The sequence below is a fragment of the Crocodylus porosus genome, unplaced genomic scaffold (assembly GCF_001723895.1).
Source record: "Crocodylus porosus isolate Cpor-Errol unplaced genomic scaffold, CroPor_comp1, whole genome shotgun sequence".
In the NCBI taxonomy this organism is placed as follows: domain Eukaryota; kingdom Metazoa; phylum Chordata; order Crocodylia; family Crocodylidae; genus Crocodylus; species Crocodylus porosus.
The window spans coordinates 39,826,159-39,847,597 of record NW_017728911.1 but is presented as its reverse complement, the minus strand read 5'-3'; the positions used below and the strand labels follow the sequence as shown (position 1 = coordinate 39,847,597).

At 45.6% G+C, this 21,439-nt stretch overlaps 1 protein-coding gene across 6 annotated transcripts in view; it reads right to left on the bottom strand.

The window, feature by feature from the left end:
- Positions 1-4,494: 4,494 nt before the first annotated feature.
- KIF23 (kinesin family member 23) overlaps positions 4,495-21,439 on the bottom strand; it is a 23,956-nt gene continuing 7,011 nt past the window's right edge. For 2 of the 6 annotated variants that reach the window (XM_019533894.1, XM_019533895.1), the window contains exons 8-24: positions 20,680-20,760; positions 20,128-20,240; positions 19,873-19,994; positions 19,239-19,341; positions 18,441-18,520; positions 18,229-18,348; positions 16,756-16,915; positions 15,926-16,093; positions 15,475-15,632; positions 14,782-14,955; positions 13,936-14,115; positions 13,227-13,532; positions 10,288-10,518; positions 9,357-9,439; positions 8,953-9,034; positions 8,749-8,819; positions 4,495-5,349 (exon numbers count right to left, since the gene is read on the bottom strand). In XM_019533894.1, the coding sequence (XP_019389439.1) occupies positions 5,334-5,349; positions 8,749-8,819; positions 8,953-9,034; positions 9,357-9,439; positions 10,288-10,518; positions 13,227-13,532; positions 13,936-14,115; positions 14,782-14,955; positions 15,475-15,632; positions 15,926-16,093; positions 16,756-16,915; positions 18,229-18,348; positions 18,441-18,520; positions 19,239-19,341; positions 19,873-19,994; positions 20,128-20,240; positions 20,680-20,760 (2,248 nt within the window). In that variant the 3' untranslated portion in view covers positions 4,495-5,333. The remainder of the gene's footprint in view (positions 5,350-8,748; positions 8,820-8,952; positions 9,035-9,356; positions 9,440-10,287; positions 10,519-13,226; positions 13,533-13,935; positions 14,116-14,781; positions 14,956-15,474; positions 15,633-15,925; positions 16,094-16,755; positions 16,916-18,228; positions 18,349-18,440; positions 18,521-19,238; positions 19,342-19,872; positions 19,995-20,127; positions 20,241-20,679; positions 20,761-21,439) is intronic. The other 4 variants (XM_019533898.1, XM_019533896.1, XM_019533899.1 and 1 more) reach the window with 4 other exon arrangements.

Sequence of the window (21,439 nt, the reverse complement as noted above, 5' to 3'; positions counted from 1 at the left end):
TGCTCGGCGCTGGTAAGGATGCAGGGCCCGTTTCACCACCTGCACCCCAAGGAGGGGCTGCAGCATCGGCCTCTCGGATTGAGCGCAGCGCAAGAGAAGCAGCAGTCGGACCATTTTGCAAAGTGCTCGCGCCCGGCTCCTGCCTCGAAACAGCGCAGGGCTCACGAGCTGCTGGCTGCTGCTAAATACACTGGGATCCTAGGAGAAGAGTCGAGGGGCGGAAACTCGGCCCTAACCCTCTCCAAGTACCCATTTATGTCGTTTCTCCAGCTTTCGGCTCCAGGATGCTTCTCCCTTGTCAGCAATAGACAAACTCCCGGAGCTAATGTTTATGCATGAGAGCCTGCTGCTGATGCAATCTACTGACAGGTACTACTTACTTAAAGCATCCATCCATTTAATTATCCAGAAGCGTGCAAAATAATATGAGGATGAGGGTTTCATCCCTCTCTGGGAATCGCGCTTTACTGACTCTGGGTTGCTCTTCGTCAAAAAAAGGAAGAAAAACAGAGGTGGGGGAGGAGAGAGCAGCACTAATGATAGTTTAAAAATGCATCCAGGGCCTAAAGATACAGAACAAACATAGAAGGAGCCAGAGAAGAAAGCGTTGTTGGATCTAAACAGTTAAGAACAGGATTTCTTTCCCCCACTGCTAATTAAAATGTTCTGAATTGCAGATTAAATCATTGGCTTGACACTGTCGCTTCCAGCAAAGAGGACTCGGGGAGTCCTCCAGATTTCCTCTGTGGAGGGTGAAGGCCAAAAGCAAACCAAGATGTGGCCTCCCTGGCGAGGCCCCGCACATCAAATCAGCTGTCGGGGCACGGGACCCGGTGTCGTCCCTGGCTGGAGGGGAGGTCCTAGACTACACGACCTGATCTCGGGCAAGGAAGTTTTGTTTTCCAAGGGAAAATGCTTTATTTCAAAACCCAGCAGCCTTCCATTTGCCTCTGCTCCAACCAGCTGAGGAAAGGTATCAAAGGCTGGGTCACGCTCGCAGATGGGAGGGTTTTTCTGAACAGCAGATGACTCCATATCGAGCTCAGGCTCACAGGGCTGACACCCGAGACACCCTGCATGGGAGATCTACCCCGGACCCTCAGTGCAGCCAGGTCACCCTGGGAGGATGTTACAGAAAGGCAGGGAGCTCAGCGCAGCCCCGTGTCCTGCCAGTCACTAAACCCATCCTTCTGCTTTGGCAAAGCTCTGCCCCGAGAGCAGACCAGAGGCCTGGGAGATGGTGCTACCCCCTGGCAAAGCCTGCACGGGAAAGGGGCTGGAAGTCAACAGCCAAGGTTCGAGCCTCCTGCTTAGCATTACAGGGGGGGCCAAAGAGAGCATCCAGCGAGTGCAAGCAATGCAGAGCCCGGTCCCCGCACCCTGGGGCTCTCCAACGGGAGGATGCTCAAACTCCCCCATGCCTTGTCTTGTTTAACTCAGATGAAATTAGTGGAGAAGCAAAAAGCCAACAGCTTTCAATTGACAACTGGAAAATGAAGTCTTGAGCCTACAAGGCCCCATGCAGTGACGTTGAGAAACCCTCCCTGCTTGATTGTAGGGTGCATGGCAGGGGATGGAGCCAGACATGGCAACTCTTCCCACCTTCCTCTCCCTCAACCAAAACACAGGGGCAGGAGGGAAATCCAGGTTAAACCAACCATTCGCCAGCATGAAGCCTGGTGCAAATTTTTGGCCTTCCCTCGACTTTTTCTCCGCAGAAGAGAGGACAACGCAGCCCCACTAAGCATTAAGACGCTAGCAGATGCTTGCCTGCACTTTGAGGTAGGCATGAGCAAGTTCTTCCAAAGGAAAGGGGGAGATGAGCCAGCCCCCGGGACCTGTTCCTTATCCACCTTCTTGTGCTAAGGGCCTTTCTTCCAGATACACTTACAGCACGGCAATGGCATTCAGCCCCCAGTTCAGGCATTTTTCCACTGGAGAGCGTCAGCGCATGCAATCTCCTGCTGCCTGCACCTGTTTGCTTAAACGTTTCCCACTGAATGTCAATGGAGACCAACGAAAGACGAGTAAACACCGATCCCCACAATAAATGCCAAGGCTTATTAGCAGAGCAAATTGTGTGCTTAGCTGAGTCTTAGAGGAATCTTTGCTGGGTAAACACTGCCAACGCCGCGCACTAGAGTAAATAAAGGAAGAAAAGCAGCAGACATGAATGGTGACTTCACTGGAATGCCATTCCCCCACCGAGGGGGCGAGCAGCCTGCACGCTCCAGGAGGTAAAGTGAGGGAAACGAGGCCAGATCCAGGCACATGCTCCCCCACCCCACTGCAGATGCACAAGCCTCCCTGCTGTCCCGTCAGCCAAGGGTGGGAATTGGAAAATCCCCTTCCCTAAAACTCAGAAGAGACATCCCAGCTTAGCCTCAGTCGGGTTTTGAAAGAAGCCCGAGAGAACTGCTCCGACTCGTCACCCGCTTCTGTTGTTTTCCTACCTTCTCTTATCCCACCTTGAGAACAGAAACCCATCTCGGCGCTATGTTGCTACGCAGAAACGCAAAATGCAGGGCACGCCGGGCCAAGGGGCAGGGACATGCATACTCCCCAGGTCTCTTGGTCTTTGAAAGCAAGCCTCACTCGATTTTTGCTCAGGCAACCCCTTGCAGACGGGGATAGCGCGGGACCCAGCCGCAGCGTACAGAACACTTTGCATTAAACAGGTGACTTTTCAGATGTATCTTGGATGTGGTGACTTGGGGAAGTCGACTCTTTCGCCATCAGGTTGCCAGGTCTCTTACCTTCAGGCACATGCTTCTAAGTAAGATCTTAAAGTTTGCCATCCATTTCAGTTCCTACCACATGCTGCTGCTGCTGCTGATGATGATTCAGTCGTACCTGCACTTTCAAAGCTTTTTAGTTTTTCAGTGGTTCAAGCGTCAGCTTTTTTTTAACGTTATAACTAGTGTTCAAGCATTACAGCACATCGCACGCGCATAATTTTACAACACTTAACAGTGAGCATATATACGAGGTGTGCACCCTTTACAAGGAATGTATTAAAAAGAAAACGAAAAAGAAAAAAGGACATTTTAGAAAGAATCAGAACTTCAGAGTAACTTGTGGCGAGTGATTCAGTCTCCATTCATCGAGAGCAATATTTCTCCCTTACAAAGGAATATAGCACGTGCGCATGTGTGTCTCCTGCCACTGATCTCATTTTTGCTATTTTTCAGCTGCTCCTTGTACATGACAAATTAATGCTGGTCCTCAGCAATTTGATTGACGTTACTTGTCAAGGGGGCAGGGGCAGAAAGATCTGAAGCAACGACAAAGTGCTTTCTTTATGCCAGTTGATTTCCTCTCCTCACTAGGTCCTAACCACCCTTTACAACCCAGGCTGCCATTTGGTAGAGAAGGGAGTGCGAGGGTTCACTTCAGCAGAGTCCAAGTTACCCCTGCCTGCAACTCAGCAGTGCTGAAAGGGTGAGATGTCCCAGGAGGGGGCCTGAACAGGGTCTTTTCTTCCACAACAGCCTGCAGTTAAGGAATCTGCTAGGTACTTCTTCATCCCAGGAATAGTGCGACTGCACACCATCTAGTGGAACGAGTTGAACAAGCACCATAGTTTATTAAGGCAATAAAATACAAGAAGCTTCTCCCAAGCTCAGCTATTGATGCCATGTAAGGCTTACCATCTAGCTGCTCAGCTCTTCTCCCCCCTTCCAACATCCACTTGGTCAGTTTGGCTGATGCCTTTCTACCAGGCAGCATCCTGATTGGGGGGCAGGGGGAAGCAACGAAGGAAATCCGCCTTTTCGATGCAAGAAGCGTAAGATGGAGGGGCTTGCAATGACCATGATGCCCATGAGGGAGGTCAAGCTGTGAAAGTGGTGCTGTATTGCCAGCGGCAGGAGCAGAAAGTGTTGGATGCCATCAGCCCATTTTGGAGGCAAGCTTCTCAGGGCATGTCCTTAGACCAGCACAAATACAACCAAAAACCCCATCGACCCATTTTGACACCCAGAAGAGGAATCCAGCCTGCCACCAGCTACTGGCCTGCACACGGGCAGCCACTTGCACCCCCAAAGCAAGCAAATGGAAGCTTTTCCCCTTAGGATGCCTTTAGCACTTCTTTCTACCTTCACCCCTGGGGAGGTTGAGAGGTAGAGCCTGATGCCCCACAGCAGCAGGAAATGACTTTTTCAGCACACGCCACAATTTAGCCCTGCCCAGGGCCACTCCAATCCTCTTCTGCTCTCCTTTCTGCTCCCTTCCCCCTCCCTCGTCTGCCATGGGCACGTGCAGATGCAGTCATGCCACAAGTTGGCCACCCCTGCCCTAGAGTAAGAGGACCAGGAGCCCTTGAGAAAGCCAGGAAATGGTCCCTCACGGAGGGGTGCAGGATGATCGAAAGTTGGGTTTTCACAAAGATGACAGTGCAACAGGATTTGGAGATTCTGGGGAGGAAGCCTGAGGTATTTCTGAAAGGGTAAGAAAGCCGTGCCAAGTTAGTGAGTCTGTACTGAGCAAGAGCCACCATGGAAAAAAGTATTTTATTTCAACAGGTTTACAGATTCACTTAGTGTCACCATGCGTGAGCCTATTAGCCTCCCACCCCACATCTACCACTGTAACACATATATACTAGTTACTCATACATACAAGGAGGTGGTCTGATATCAGTTCATCATTATATACTCCCTCAGCAACCCTGTATTCTCTCACTGGAGGTGGCTCAAAAGACTGATGGTTTCTCTCAAGCTAATTTGCATATGTACAGAATGTCGGTCCAGCAATTAAAGTCTCGTCTCTTCTCTGATGAATTGTTCTAATAGGCAATTCCTATTGCTGAACTGCTTCTAATTACAATAAAAAAAAGCCTGAATTGGCAGAGGAAACGTTCCTAAAGTGCATGACTGCAGCTAAATAAATAGCAGCTTTTGTCTATTTCTTTAAAACAAAAAGGACCCAAAAGGACCGTGACCAAAACTGAAAGCGTTTTGCACTACATGTATAAAAAAGGAAACCTTGGAAAAAACAAGGCCAAGACCTTGCATGATTTAGTTGACAAGAAAAATAGCATGTCATCATCAAGAGGCTCACAGATATGAACAAGCTAGAAGGCACATTTGGAGAAGTCCAGAATATATGGCAGCATAAAAAAAACCTTCAAGTTTGTTGAATATACAAAACTTCCCTGGGTTTGGGGAAAGCCTTTCCCTTTTGCTGCTGCCCAGCACAGCCAGTTATAAAATACACACAGGCAGTGTTAATAAGGCAGTAAGTTTACCAAGGCATTGCTGGCAGCAATTCAGATTAAATCCCTTTGCTGAAGTAAAACAAACAGTATTCTGGGATGGTAGTGAACACAAAACTCATGGTTTTCTGCGCCTAGAAAAGAAACAAAAGTAACATACAGATCAACAGGTTGATTTTCACAGCATCTTTTTCTCACAACGGCAACCAAGAAATTTACCTGGGATTTGCACATTTGGTTGTATGGAGATAGCATCGAAGAGGGGCTGGCAACCTTCATATACCCTGCACCAGAACAACCCAGCCCCTACCCAGCATGAGCCAGGCGGCTTCAGTGATGTATCAGCAGCAAGGCGCGGGGAGCAAAGCAGAGAAGAGTGGTGGTGCCCTGCACCCATGCCAGGGCCAGGTGCTGCTGTGGCTTCTCTCAGGCCCCCTCACCCTCTGCAACCCAGCTGGGTGGGAGACAACCCTCCAGCTGGACTGGAGCTGTGCTACGGCAGGCAGCTGGAAGCTGCCCCCTCACTGCTTCTGCTTCTCCCCACCACAGCATGGGTGCAGCTGTCATTTGCCAACTGTCTGACCTCGGCCCTATCCCCAGCATGGGAATGGCAAAGCCCCCCGGCTCCAGTGTCTCTTCGAGCCAGATGCAGCCTGCGGGCCTTCTATTGCTGACCCCCGGTGTCAGTGGGATGCATTTCGTTAAATACATTTTAACACGCCTCTCAAGGTAAGCATTAGTTAAAACACAACTGATGAAACAGCAAACATTCACTCCACAATATATTTTCCTATAGCACAATAAAGACCAAAACGACCAATTTTCAATGCAACCAGGCTGCCTCGGGCAGTACCAGGGCATTTGGTATTTGGTAAAGCTCCCATTAACTTGAGGAAGAGCAGGATCAGGCCCAAATATTCCCAGGAAAGCACACAGCAGCTTTAAACCACAGCATGCCAGTGCCCATTGCAAGGGAAATGGTGATAAGCAGAACTGAAATACCTAGCCCCCCAGATACCACACCACCTCTCAAGCACCAGATTTGCTTTTTCTTCTGCCGAGACAGTGGACTGACAAACACGGTTTTCAGGTGCTGGAAAAGCTCACCAGAGACTATAGCCTTAGCTGAAAGTGTGTTATCCTAGAGCTGCAGAACTTCTCTGTTTGGGCCCAAAATATATTTGATTTGGCTGGTCACCCTTTCTCCACCATTTCATGGGAAGCCCTTTTACCTCTGAAGCCCTTTCTCCTGCCTGTAAGCAAGTCTTGTAAAACTGCAAATGTTCTTCCCCTGAGTTGAATACGTCACTTCCACAGCACTGCCAGCACCTATCTGCAAGAAGCCAGATCTGGGTATTGAACACTATTATCCACTGCCTAGGTTACCAGATTATCCATTACACACTTATTTTGATAGAAAATATCTACTACAGTTTGCAATCTCATGGCTTGTGAAGTTCTGTTAGGTCTAAACAGGCGTTTGCCTCCACTGAAGAAAAACAAAAAACCCCCAAAAACAGACTTTCTGACCCAACTGTGTCGCTATTTGTACAGTAGGGACAGGAGCTTCAGATCCACAAACCTGAAGGATGGAATTTGAGTCAGCCAGAAAACCCTGAAGAGTTCTCAGGTTGTTCATAACAAAAGCTTCTCCCTGGCTTGAACTGTGCTTCTCCCATAAAACATGTGGATTGCCCTGACTTGGCACAGTGATGGCTAGAAATGTGCACTAGCTACATCAAATTTGCAATCATATTGCCACGAGCCCTTCTTTTAAGATGCCTTTCTGTAAGCAGAGAAGTAGGGGAGCACCGATAAACATTTTTTGGGCTGATTCCAAAGGCCAATTATTAACAAGCTGTATCGACTGATACCAATCCGATTGCCGATCAAGGCCTCCACAGTGAGGGAGGGGCCTGGGCTGGGCCTGCCCAGCTGGGGCAGGGCAGGGCACAGGATGGAGCTGTGAGCAGCTTGTCTGGGGGCACACGGGTGGGGCAGCTTCTGCCGCTGCGCGCACCCCCGGGAGAGATGTGGCAGGGCATGTGCCCCCCGCCCCAGATCTGTGCACAGGACAAGGGCAGGCTGCTTACTGCCTGCTTGAGCCTGGGGGGTGGCACCAGGCTCTTCCCCAGCAGAGGGGGAAGGAGGCTAAGCCAGGGCTGAGCTCAGGTCAGGCAGTGACAGTGCTAGAAGCGGGGGCTACCAGCCACCCCAAAATTCACTGTAGCCTGCCCCCATAACCCCTCTCCCAGCACCACTGCTGCCCTCCTCAAGCACAGCTCCGGTCCAGCACCCCGTGCTGAGAAGACCCCAGTGCTGCCCCCGGCTGTAAGCACACAGTGGCACCTTGCCTGCGCACGGATCCTAGGGGAACATGCCACACATGCCTTCCCCTTGGGAAGGGATGCACACAGTGGTGGAAGCCACCCCCACGCCCGCCTTGGATGAGCCACTTACAGCTGCATCCGCACCCCACCTCACCCAAGCTGGGCAATGCCTGCACCTGCCCCACTCACTCCCGCACTGCACTGGCCTCAGTCTGCCCCCACATGCCCCTTTCCCCCTAGGGATTTACTAGCCAGATGCTGCTCTTCACAATGCTGGGTTACACTCTTGGTTGCAGCTGCGCACATGCACACCGCATTTAAAATTGGTGACATCCGCCAACAAAGCTGGCTGCCAATAATGTCAATTTTCCTTTTATCGGTGCTGATATGATATGGACTGATGTATTGGTGCACCTCTATTAACAAGTGGAATCAAAGTATTCTCCTGGCCCTGCCAAACCCATTACTAGTTTGTTCCAGGTACTGACATTCTTAGGTGCTGACACAGTATCTGATATTAATTTTAAGTTTTCCACACCTTTAGATTCAGAAGGCAAGAGTCTGGAAGTAATTCAACGGCTTTTGTTTGTTGCTGGCCCCCATCTCTATGGAGTTGCCACATTATTTGTTGTTCCAGCACAAAGCTTGCAGCCTCACCTCAGTCAGCCCACTTAAAACTGACATTCGGCTATTGTCCTTCTGTGCTAAAAGTTTACTAGTCATGCTTCAGGCCAGGGCCTGATGACTGAGACATCCAAGCAGCAGTGCTGCCCTATTTTGGGCTCTGCTTTGATGCCTTTGTTCTGGAATTTGGACAGGCTTCTTTAGAGGTAAAGGCAGCCACAAAATCTTTGAGGCTGAGCAACTTTAGGTATGACCAATGTCCCTATGTTAGGCTTCCAAGTGCTGTGCCATTTGTCTCTGGTCATCTATTCTGCAACAACACTACTAGATCATCAAAGCTGGAAACAGATAGATAAAAGACCGGACAACCACCCTCCTATCTTTCTCCTCCTGTTGCGACTAGAGTTTAAAAACACACAACCAGAGTTAAAGGCACAAACCAGCAAGTGTTTTTCATTTCTGGGTTAAGTACTTACTTTAAATTAGGTCAATATTTAAAAGGCAAGTCATTTTTCCAGCAGGAAAATTTAAGGCAAGAACCCAGAACCCCTGGTTATAAAAAGTTAAAGATCCACCTACTTGGGCTGAGCATGATGTTGGTAGCCAGGTCCAAGACTAGATCCTGCTCTCATCTCCACAGCTACAGAACACTGAAGAGATGTCAAGAGTTAGTCACTACTGCCCACAGCAGCCAGAAGACAGTACAGGCCCAGTGGTCTGGCCCTAGACTGGTACCCACTTAAGCTGGAATTAAGTTTTTCCCCTACATCATTTGCAACTTACTCTGGTTTCCACATCTGTCCATTCAGATTCTGCACCATCTTCTGGTGGGTTAGGACTGGATTGGGATGATCTTCGCTTTCGACTGAAGGAGGCAAAGAAAAGAGTTAATCCAGAAAGCAGCACAGGGGATTGTCTGCACATGCTATCTGTACTCTTAACTAGTTAAAAATAGCTAACTAGCATTAGACAAAGTTAAGTGTCATCAGATTTGTAGAGCATTGGTACTACGGGCTTAACAAGAAACCTCTCTGAACTGTGTGCATGTTAAACCAATAATTTCTGTTCACGCCTAGCTTCACATTCAACTCACCACCGAACAACTGATGGCATTATAGCCACGTGTACGTTTTGGGGAAGCCAGATTCTCAACATTATCACCACTAAAAGATTTCAGCATAACTCACCCAGTTGGAGACTCTTGTTTCAGAGTTTCTATATCCGTGAACTGGACGGCCTGTCCACCACCCCTAGTTTTGAAAACATCACCCTGATGGCAATAAACAGCAACAAGTTGGTTACTATACAAGCTTATCTGAAGGGGTCTAAAGATCCGAGTGCTTCCGTTTGGTATTGAAAAGAAAACACACCCATCCACCCACAATGCAGGACAGTGCAGTAAGGGGAACTACCAGCAATAATTGAACCTGGAGATGGTCATCAGGTCACTGCAAGGACTTGGTACATTGGACGCAGAAGGTCCATCAGGGCTCACTTTCCTGCTCTCATACTACAGCACTGATTTTTAGGCTAAAACCCTTGGGTAAGTTGTGTGAGTGAGCCTTTATGTTAGCTTGGAGGGATTTTATTTACATAAGTATATAAACAGAAGTGTCGTAACAATGAGTAACAGGAAAAAGCTGCATTCCAAACACACACAAAGCCCATGCTATTTAGCACCACCCTTTAAAGGCTTTAATCAGTCCCACAATGGGAAATCCTGTTTCTAAAGCCTTTGTCTCTGTACTGCTGCATTGTTGCGGCAGCTTGAATCACACTGGCCACGGCTGAAGCAACACTTCCACAAGACTCTTGTTTGCACAAAGCCAGTGGCTAGCAGAAGCTTAATGCCATTAGGAAAGGGGTCTTAAAATTACTGACCTTTAAGCACATGTTACTAGAACAACATAGCAAATGGCTATATGAGGACATTAGGAAGGACTAAAGTTGAATTAGCAAGCCATCTAGAAAAAAAAGCCTCTCACCTTGTGTCAACCTGTAACATTCAAATTAAAGTTAATAGCACATTTGATGGCAACTTGCACAAGCTCAGAGTGCAGCAGGAAACACAAGGTCAGTGAAATAACATTTAACAGTGCCGTGACATGTTTGTTTTACCTTAATTAATTTAGTTTCAATCTCCCCATCGGAGGCTAGCTCCTGGTGTGTCAGCATGTACTTGTCACACTTAGCTAGTGCCTTTTCGCTCGCGGTTGCTACTGTGATGGCATTGGGGACATGTGGCTGCATGACTGTTTCAGTGGGCACGTTAGAAGATGGCTTATGATCTACCCATCTCTCCCCTGCCGAGCGTGACCGTCTGTGCCTGAGCCGAACTGGAGGTGGGTTCTGATCAGAGTGGGAAAGGAACCAGAAGAAACAAGCACAATCAGTCATTCATTTCTCACAGGTCCCCCTCAGCAGAAGTGCAGCTTTTCAGGCCTGGTGAAGGGGTATTGGTACAAAACATGACAACATCGCTCACAAGCTGTTTTGTATTGGAATCCGCCCAGGAAGGCGCCATTCCCGGCCTCCAAGCGCAAACAGCTCTTGACATTCTGCTAGTGCCAGAGTCTATTCTTTGCAGATTTAAATAATGCTTCAGCCAGCTGGAGGTTTTCCTTAAATTGTCCTTTCATTTGAAATGTCATTAGTACTTCTGGCAATTCAAGAGAATTACTAGAAGCCGTGAAGGTTGCATATACACTAAACAGGCCTGAAAACGAGGAAGTTTAAAGATAGTGTCCATGGACATTCCTGAGTGTCACCACCTGTTTTTCAGATAGCTGGGGGAGCAGATCCAGAGATTTAGGAGGGCTTATGCCTGAGTTCAGCACAGTGGTCCTCAACCCAAGCTAGAGACCTCTGGGGTAGGTTGCAGGCATAAATTAAGTTAAAACCAAGGTTGCAGACATGGTATTTGCTCAGCACTGTTGCCCATGGGCAGCAAAGGCTGGGGACCATTGGTTTAGCATGTCTGAAGGACAAGAAAACAGTCTTTTTGTAGTTAGTGCAGAGAAGGAGATGCTGCCTCTGCTCAACCCCCTAGTCATTCCTTGGGCAAAACCAGAAGGCTGTTTGAAACTGCAAACAGCAAAGTCCCATGCCTCGTTAAAGAGATGTGGGACTGCTTGTGATGTACGGCTGGAAAGCACGGGGCAGGTAATGTCATGCAAGGCTAAGCTTTATTCCTAGTTTTCTCTGAAAGATTACCTGGGTTTATTCCTGAAAGTCAAGCCTGACCAAAACAACCTGACAAACATGTGTGCAGTATGAAATAGCACTCTCAAAAGGGTGAGAAAGACCAGATTTGTCCCAGCCTACTGCTGAACCCCACACTGGAGAGATGCGAGTTATGATGATACCTCACACTAACTTCTGAACTGTCTAACTGGGTCACTATGAACTTCCCCTTAATATACAGAGGACACGGCCAAAACCCAACACAATCTTGAGATAGAACCCAGCTTATTTCCAGCCAGGAGTCCCTCCTCTTCCAACCCAGCTCATGCAGCAGGGGGAGAACAGCCAGGAAGAGAGAAAAGGCCTATCCAAAAGTACCTGTAATCTTCATTACACTAGACACTGCACTTAACCCTTCTCATTCAGCCTTCTCCAGGAGAGGGTACAGAAAACCCAAGACGAAGCTATGAAAGCCAGTCAAAAAGGCAGCATTCTCCGCAGAGCTACTATGATACAATATGGGAGATTTTATATTACTGTTTCACATGTTCCTTAATTACACTAATGACACCTAGCAAAGACACACAGCATATATCCATGGATACTATCCCAATCTGCTGCACCTCCAAAACCCGAGCACTGATTATATTTTATTCAGCATGAAAGGTAACATCTACTATGCAAGCCCCTCCTAATTAATCTCTTCTTAAATGACCTAAAAGCACCATTTCCAAGTTAATTCTCTTAAGGATGTTGCATAGCGTGGAGGCAAAAAGTAGCTGCAAGAATTGAAAAAAAAAAAAAAAAAAAAAATTCTATTTGACTATGGTTATTCCAAGTTACTCAGCATTACACAAGAAGTATTAGTTTGTTAATAATTAAGAGACAAATGGTATAAAGTGCCTTGGAAGTTCAGAGCCATAGAAGAGGTAGCACTGTATTTCACAGGAAGGTGTGATCCTTAATTTGTTACCACCAGGGGTTAAGGTATATACTGTTAAGAAATCTTCAGTTTGAACGGCATTGGCATGATTGGTCACCACTTGTTCCAAGGAAGTCCATTGGCAGCAAGGAGTCCAAGGCACAGACTCGCAAAGTGAGAAAAGCTTTGCTCTTGCAGAGGATCTCCCCCCACAAAGAATGCAGCATGTGCTATGCACATGGGGCTTTTTTGGTTTTGTTCACCTGAACTCCTGTGGTAACTATGCTTTAAACACTGCACACAGCATTCAGACAAGCAGCCCTTCCTTGAGACCACCTTTACAAAGAAATCCGTTTTAGGAAGTCCAACACAAACCAAAGTGAAGCTGTCGGCTTTACTGCTACCGTTAACATTTAATAAAAACAGGTTTAGGAATCAGGTCTTACACTCATAAGAGGGAGACTGCTTGTCCAAATACTATTTTTCAGCAGGTAAGCTTAAACAAATGGCTTATGAGACCACCTTTTAAATTTGCCCAAAGATAGCTATGATAAAAATTGCAGACTGCCCAGCAAGTTTGAGGAGAGAAAGACAAATGGGGACAAGGAGGTTTAGAGTCAATGTTCCTGCTAGATGAGTGTTTCAGATAGGTTAGAGATGTGCTGACAAGACACAGGCACACTACTTCGGAGAGGTTTGTAAAATGCCGACTTCAAAAACAAGTTAGTTTTTGTTTTGCAAGTACCAGGACTCACAACTTGGAGGCAGTACTGTCACATGTAGCACCAATTCATAACGTAGAGTCCAAATCTTTTAGGCACGTGCTCATGCTGTATCAGAGCACTCTTAGCTTCACGGTTATTTGACAGTGGTGATCTTCTGAGCCAGAGTAGCCAAGCACTGCTGCATTTAAGCATTGCTATGTGTAACCATTGCTAGGAGCAGCACTAACCCTGCAGCATTGATCCTCTTCTACGTCTATCTGATTTCTACGGCTGGGAACCTCAGTGACTCCAGTTCGGTACATCCCTCGCCTTCTGTCTGACACACAGTTTCTATTTTGCTCTGGTTCCTGTTGTCTAATCCTTGCATTAGGTGTGACACTGGTAGGCTTGCTGTGTGAAGGAAATTTCTGCTCCCATTCAGAAATACAGGATGCCACAGAAATGCTGCTACAAGAGTTAGAACGTCTATGCATCTGTGGCTGGCTCATAAGTTGGTGGCTGTTTGGGACCTGAGTACCATAGTTACTAGAAAGCTGAAGAAAACGGAAGAGAAGTTAGTGAACATATGAAATTCTGAACTGTTAAAGAGGCTAATACAACATTTTAAAAGGAAAAAAAAAAGTAATTCTGTTTGCTCTCTGCAACGAAAGGCAGTCTTTATCTAAAATACACAACTTAAAAAGGACTAATTGTTTCAATGTTAGCCTTAAAAAATTTAATAAAAGCAGGACATTCCTCCAATTGCTCCAGTGTAAGTGAAGAAAGCATGCATAAAAGGGACAGCACATTAGAGATTGGGGGAAGGATTTGAGGAATACAGCAGCTGAAACAAACTTTCATGCTCATTCACCATTCTAGCCACCAAGTCAGCTGCATTCGGATTCATAAAAAACAGTTCCTCCCTGCACTAAGCAGAGCGTTTTACAAGTAGCTTACAGGTACTGGTGAAGGAGACACAGATCTCTGAAGACCCCTCTCTCGGTCCTTCTCCCGTGAAGGTCTCTCTGGCTTTTCAGGCTTTGGTTCAGTAACAATGGCTTTCAGCTGCTTCAGTTTCTCATCTTTGACCCACAGCTTGTTCTGCATCTCCAGTTGTTTTGCTGCCACCCGCCGCTCCTGAAGGAGAGGACAGGATAAATGTTAGTTTGAAAGACCAATTTCACAAGCACAACCAAGTAATCCTGTCAAAAAATAATTGGAAGGGAGCCATGTAATCCCAAGTGGGATTAAATTATTCCATCTGAGATGCAGAACCCAGAAATATCAACACACTAATTGCAGGGGGTGGAGCTACATTTCAAAGCTCTGTGGCATATTTACAGGTTGCTCTATTCCTTAAGACTATTACATTTAGTAGCACACACAGTCATTGTTCCCTGAAAGCAATCCCCTAATAGGGCTGCATCATCATAGTTTGTTATCTCCTAAGAAGCTATTTCTCCTCCATATACGCGTACATTTTGGTACTTTTAAGAACAAAAATTCTTGCAAAGAACGCTCTTGACACTAGGCTACAGCTGCCAACTGATACAGCAAGAGAAGTGCAAATGATGAATCAGAAGGAACAGGTGCTGGACTTATATAAAAGTATCTGCTTTTTTAAAAAGTTATGCCATTTGCATCAAAATCCTTCCGTACAAATTCTACCCTGACATAAAACATCTGTGAAGTTTCAGCTGACACCGGGTCTTTCATAATGGGCCACACAGGAAAACTCCAGCCTTTATTCTACACTAGTCCTGCTCCTGGAGGCAGTTTAAACAGCTGTCATAGTATACTTACACACTCTTTCTCCCACTTGGTTGTAGTCTCTACCACCATGCCTTGCAACCGTGCTTCCAACCTGCGTTTATCAGATGCCTGACGCTGCAATTTCTGACTCTTGCTCTCCAATTCTTGCTGCAAAGTACGTTTTTCTTCTTCATAAATGGTAGCCGTTTTCTCCAAGATATCAATCTAGAAGAAAATGCCATAGTCTTTACTTTCACTGCTTGTTTGTCAAGCTGCCTCTTCCCCTACCAAGTGGGTTCAAATTACCATTTGTGTTTTAGCACATCTTACCATGTTTTAGAATATATTTTCAATTGTAGTGCACATGTACCTAGAGGAACTAGGCAAATGCTTTACTAATTGCCTTTGAAACGTTAACAGTTTCTAGGGTCGGAAGGGACCTGAACAGATCATCAAATCCTGCCCTGGGCAGGAAGGAGTGCTGGGATCATAAAACCCCAGCCAGATATTTATCCAACCCCCTCTTGAAGACACCCATAAACAACATTAAAGGACATGAGTTGATTCCCTGTAAGAAAAGTTCTCGTGCAACTGGAATTCCCCAAATTGAAACGCTTGAAAACCTGATGCTTTTTTTTTTTTTTTTTTTTTTAAAAAGAAAGTCTCCAGTACAAGTTTCCTTTGCTAGGTAAGGTGCACATTGTGTGTATGAGAAGTGGGCAGCTTGATTATACAAGAACAAACCTTATACTCCAGCGTTTTGTTTTTCTTTTCTAGCCGTTCAATCTCCATTCTCTGTCCTGCTATCGCTTTCTCCTTTTCAGCCAGCTTTCCTTGAGCAAAGTTTTCCTTGGATACCATTTTGGTATCAAATTCTTGCATCATAGTTTTAAATGCAAGCGCTGCAACAGATTCAAAACATCATAATACAGTATTGGTAAGATTCTTTCCAACCCAGCTCCATTAATATATCAAGTTTTGCATGGTTTCTGCTGGCTTGAAATATGGAGATTGCATTATTTGCTTGACAGTTACCAGCAGTCTAAAGCAACATTGAGGACTTCTGATGAGCAAAACATGTTCTACCATGGTCCCATGGGGGACAAAAGAAATCTATTTCTTTCACCTCAGATACTTTACACATCTATCAATGCACAGAGCAAGCCAAAAAAGTTGACAGATTCTTAATGTTTACCATTTTTAGCAAACTCCTCCGACAGCATTTGCCGGGCTTTATGGCGCTTTTCCAAGGCATCAATCAGCCTTGGAAGCGTTTGATCATCATTAATATCCAGCAGTTCACATGAAGGCAATGGAGGGAAGTTTTGCAGAAACATTTCTGTGACAGATTGATCTTCTGTTTCTAGAAAAATAGAAGAAAAAGAGAGAGTGGTCCAACATATGGCAAAAGGCTAGGAAAAAAAAAAAAAAAAAAAGTCAGAATGCTTTTAACTCAAGCTCCCCAAAACACCTTGATTAAAGTTGTACATAATGAGAGCCAGAAGTTTCCACAAACTAGAGAGAATTATACCAAAATAAGGGACTGAATGAAAAAAGAAAAACAACAACTAGCAAGTAGTAACAAGGGCTTTTGTTAGGGAGGATTATAATAGAAATAGGTAAAGTAGGTGGGGAAGGCAGTTTGGAAAATGTACTAAAATGTGGGGAGAGGAAGAGATTAAAAAAGAAGTATTTCCCTGAAGTATACAATTGTTTCTAGTTTAAGTTATTTCTTCTGATAAGTGTCACCTATATTAAAATTAGCAACAACCTTCTTTCAGAAAGAGTAATTAGAAAAAGTCCCAAACTTGTTATGATTACCTTATTGAAAATTTGCCTCAATATTAGTGGAAGCCCCAAAGAGTGCATGCACTGCTGCAGCACAAACCAAGGGCTGCCTGACTTGTGATCATGAGATAAGAATTCAAGAAAAGTTTACTTTCATAGCTCCCCCCTCCCAAATCAGGAATGAAGGAACAATTAAAAATCTGTGCTACAATTAGCAAACACCATTGCAGAATTTACCTCCAATTACTGGGCCACCACGAGCTTCAAGTTTCCGTGAGAGCTCATCTTTAAAGGCCTGGTTCTTAAAACGACGACCAGGTGTTAAGCCACACAGAGGCTTATCAACAGGTCTTGCAACTTCGACTTCTTGGGTCATTTCAGCAAATCGCATGACTTGCTGCAGAACAAAATTCAGTTTTAGAGTATTTGACTACTTTAGCCACCCACATCACGAATTTGCAAATTTAAATACTGCCCTAAGAGGATGCTTACAGAGACACTATCAAGTTAAACCACTTTTCTAAAAATGCAGTTAAAAGCAGTTCCTAGTACTACAGCTCCTACCCCATCAGACAGTTCTACAGTCAGCTTCGTGCAGCTCCTTTCTGCTCTTCGCAGCTGCTGCAGGAATACCAACTAATGTCACAACAAGCACTTAAGGCCTGATGTCAGCACAGCCCAAATGGGAGTTCAATAACTTTTAAAGCCTTAGCACACAAAAAGGAGATATGCCTTTTGCTGAGAGCACTTAACTGCTATTTCTAAGAATGAGGAGCAAGATCATACTTGCAAGCTTCCCTGTAAAGCAGGGGTGGGCAAAATATGGCCAGGTGACTGGATCCGGCCTGCAGTGCTCTGCAAGTGGCCATGCCCTGCCTACTCATGCCAGGGCAGCCTGTGCCGGGCTCCTGCCAGCCTGGGCCCCAGCCAGCGCACAGCTCCTGACAGAGCTGTTCCTGGTGTGGCTGCAGCTAGGTGCTGCTCTACACTCGCCCCCACCCCCATCTCCAGTGGTGGCTCCTGCTTCTGATCTTGCCTCTGCCGCACCACACTCTGCTGTGCCAGGCAAGCAGTTTCAGCTGGGTGGCTCCTACCCCAGGGGCAAGATCAGTAGCAGCCAGCGGAAGCAGAGGGTGCAGAGCTGTTTGCGGCTGGACCACAGGCACCGGTGGGAGTGTGGCATGGGCAGCTCTAGGGTGAGCAGGTGGAGCTCAGCCCCATACAGAGCACTGTGGGTGTAGCACAGACCGTACCACCCAGGCAAGCTCTGCTGCATGCATCCCACCCACATAGCAGGCTTCCAGGACCTAGTACCTAGGCAGGCCCCCTCCAGATAAACATACATGCACATGACCCCCAACCCCAGAGAACAGGGGCACGTGATCCCAGCCTCTCCCACACCTGAACAATGCTTCCTGCCCTCCCACAGCCCCATAAGAAGTTCTGGTGAGAGTTGTGGTTGGGGGGGGCGGGGGGAGGGTGGTGGTGAAAGAGAGGGAGAAGAGTGCTGACCCAGCCTGTGACAGCTCATCAAGATTGCCTATGTGGCTCTTAGGCCCCAAAAAAATTGCCCATCCCTGCTATAAAGCTTCTGCTTTGTTCTTCAAGGTGAAGCATAAAATAGCTCTGCATTTCCCCTGGTTTGTGAATGCACTAAGGCCCTGCAAGAAAGTACTGGGGCTGAGGAAGAATAAGTCATGTGCCAGTTACCAAGCTTTCTTCATAGTCTTCAGCCTTGGGGTTAACACACACAATCATACGCACTTTTCCTTCACCATCAAAGTAGTTCTTGAACAGATGAGTTAGTTTGGAGTCTCTGTAAGGGACCATCTGAAAAGACGAAAAGAATCTAAGAAATCCCACCACAAGCAAAACCTTGACATGTTAATAAAAGCCAGTAAGATGACAGATCTGTTGGTTACCTTATAGGTGCCATACATTTGGTTCTCCCGCAGAACTTCAATGCATGTTCTCAAAGTCATTAATGACTGGTTGATGTTCCCTGAAAGAAACAGAGGTATGACAGAAAGAAAGTGTTAAATAAATCAGTTGGGTATAGGTCTATCATTAAGTTCAGCAGCCAGTTTAGTCCTCAGTCATCATTCATTGTGGGGCAGTTGCACTGACTGAAGCAGAAGCATATGCTTTTTTAGTTATGAGCTTAAAGTACCATATTTTCACGCATATAGTCCGTGGGCTATACATGTTTTTACAAACTTGACGGGTGAGTGAGGGCTATACAAGGGTGCAGGCTATGCAGAGTCTTTAGAACAGCATAGCCCATCCCCACTAGGATTATCTTGGCACCACTTTTAGTTGGCTCCAGCTCCAGCAGCCATGCCCAGCAGAGCCCGTGCTTGTGGCCATGTCAGGGGGGAGAGGCTGCAGGTGGGCGGTGAGAGTCTGCAGCAAGCCCCAGCTCCAGCTCTGGTGGGGAATACATGGGTGCAGGGAATACACAAACTATTTTACGAAAATACAATTTTCCGCGGGTTTTACATGGGTGCGGGTATATGCGCAAAAATATGTTAAACAGTACAATGAGTGTTCATCTTTCCAGGCAAAGGGGACAATTATGGATCAACAGAACACAAGACACAGCCCATCAGGTTTTTTCAGGGTTATCTTTAATAAGAAAGATCACCCCATGACTAGGTATTTAGTCCACACTCAATTATACACACTAATACATAAATAGATGATCCAGCCTGAATACATACCTGCTTCGCGTAATCTACTTCCCTCTGCTTTGGTCCTATTAGTTCTTTCACTTCCAGCTAGGTCAACCAAGGACAGCTGACTTAATGTGATTTGCTCTTTTTCCTATAACAGAAAGGAAAATTATGTTAGGTTACTGCCATTAACAGTTGCTCTACTATTTGGGGGAGGGGTGCAGAATAAAAAACACGCGCTTTAGAACCTTGCAAATTCTAGCAATTTAGTTTTGAAAGAAAATTTGAGCAGGTCGTTAATTATTAATGCAAGTTGCTATGTGCCATTAATGTTTAGCGCACTAGCTTTTCAGCTCTTTTCCATCTTAGTGTACAAGTTTGGCAGCTTCACAAAGGCTCTCCAAAGTTCCACATACTTCAGTTTTGGCTTAAAGAGGAAGCAAAGCAAGAAACAAGAGAACAAGTTTGTCTTACTGCTTTGGTATTCTAATATAACAGTGTTTTCCCCAACATTTTTATAACAAAAAATTTAATTGGAGGCAATTATCAAACAATTAACTTGTAGGGGGGCATGTAAGAAGTCTCAACTGCAATGCTTTAGATAGGACCACAGACAGGTCATTTCGTGAGCCTCCACACAAGAATTTCGTGCTTATTTAAATAACTAGCCTTTGCATTTCACCTGTAGAACATTATCTCCATCTGCATCCAGGGGGGCCTGAGCCAGTTTAATCATGAACACACTATGAGAACGACTGGATTCACGATTCAGCTGAGTGTTTGCGATCCGCCTTCTCTTCTGACCTGTTAAATAAGGCAACCTTTTTATTCAAGGGCCAAATCTGTGACGGCTAATTCAGGTTTTCATGCTATATGGATTTCAACTATGAATAGCTGCATACAATTGTAAAATATTGTAAGACAGTAATTCTCTTACCTCTCCAAAAAACCTCAAAAGCTTCATCAGTAGATTTTACCTCCACTTCTGTGCATCCTATAACATACATGTTGTGATTCTGGTCCTCACGGAGTACTCTGGATTGTGGTGGTCTGGAAAGAGTATTGTTGTGATCAAGTCTACAGACAATGCATTTTAAGCAAGACGCATGCAAATTTTTTTAAGAACCAGATTCAACCTGAACACAAGGCATCAGACATAATCCCATACCAACAGAAGTAAGAGTCAACATGAATGCATGGGAAAGTGCTCAGGCAGGATTAGTTGCACTTCAGTTATTGCTTTGCTTCAGTTCGTAAGCTGTGTTTAATTGCAAATCTTATTAGGGACTATGAGGCTGGAAGACTACTGCTGCTTTCCTATATGCACGAACTCTTATAGAAGCAAAACAGGTTTCAGTAGCACTATTCTGTATTTGGTAGTAAAGCAAAGGAAAAAAGTAATACAGTCCACGTTTCTTTTTTTCTGCTACCGCTGCTAAAATAGATGCTGAAATTATTTAATAGGAGGGACGACATGCTGTGCACCTACATAAAGTCATCGATCCGCATGGGTGTGCTGCAACTGTTCCACTTATCACCCTTCCGCATGGGAGTGTTACAGCTGTTCCATCTACCAAAGGAACAGGACAAAAACATTATGGTGTCCACAAGAACCACCTTTGTTCTTTTAAAAAAAATGAAGGAATCTCCAAACATTAATTGTTGCAAAGTAAACAAGAGGGACTATTGTAAGAACTTTCCAAGGCCAGCTTGTGCAAGTCAAATGAGAGGATGATCTTATAACAAAAACAAAAGCAATTAAACCAAGCAAATTTAACTCCTTTTAAAAGCTTCCACATGTTCTACAGGCATTTGAACCCAATTAAGAGCAAGATTCCAAAGAGGTCCCTCTCCAGAGACCTCAAGAGCAGGCTGTCATGGATGACAGCAAATTAGTTTTAAAAAATCTGACCCACTTATGAAAGACTAAGACATATGCCAGATTCTCAAGTGGATTTAAAGTTACTGACAAATACAAAAGGAGAAAGAGTCTGAGGTTAAACTGGAGATAAATTACAAGGTTCAGAAAGACGTGTGCAGATGCAAAGGATCCCAGACCCTCTAGCAAAGGACAGGGGTGTGGTCTGGAGGCCACTTCTGGCAGCTACAATTTTGATTCTGACACCTCCGGTTAGAGATGTAAATATTGTTTAAAAAAAATAATCTATTTAACTTCCTCTAATCATGTCATTTAAGCACATAACTGTTAACACAATTTGGGGACAGCTGCTACTGAGAGCCACTCGCAG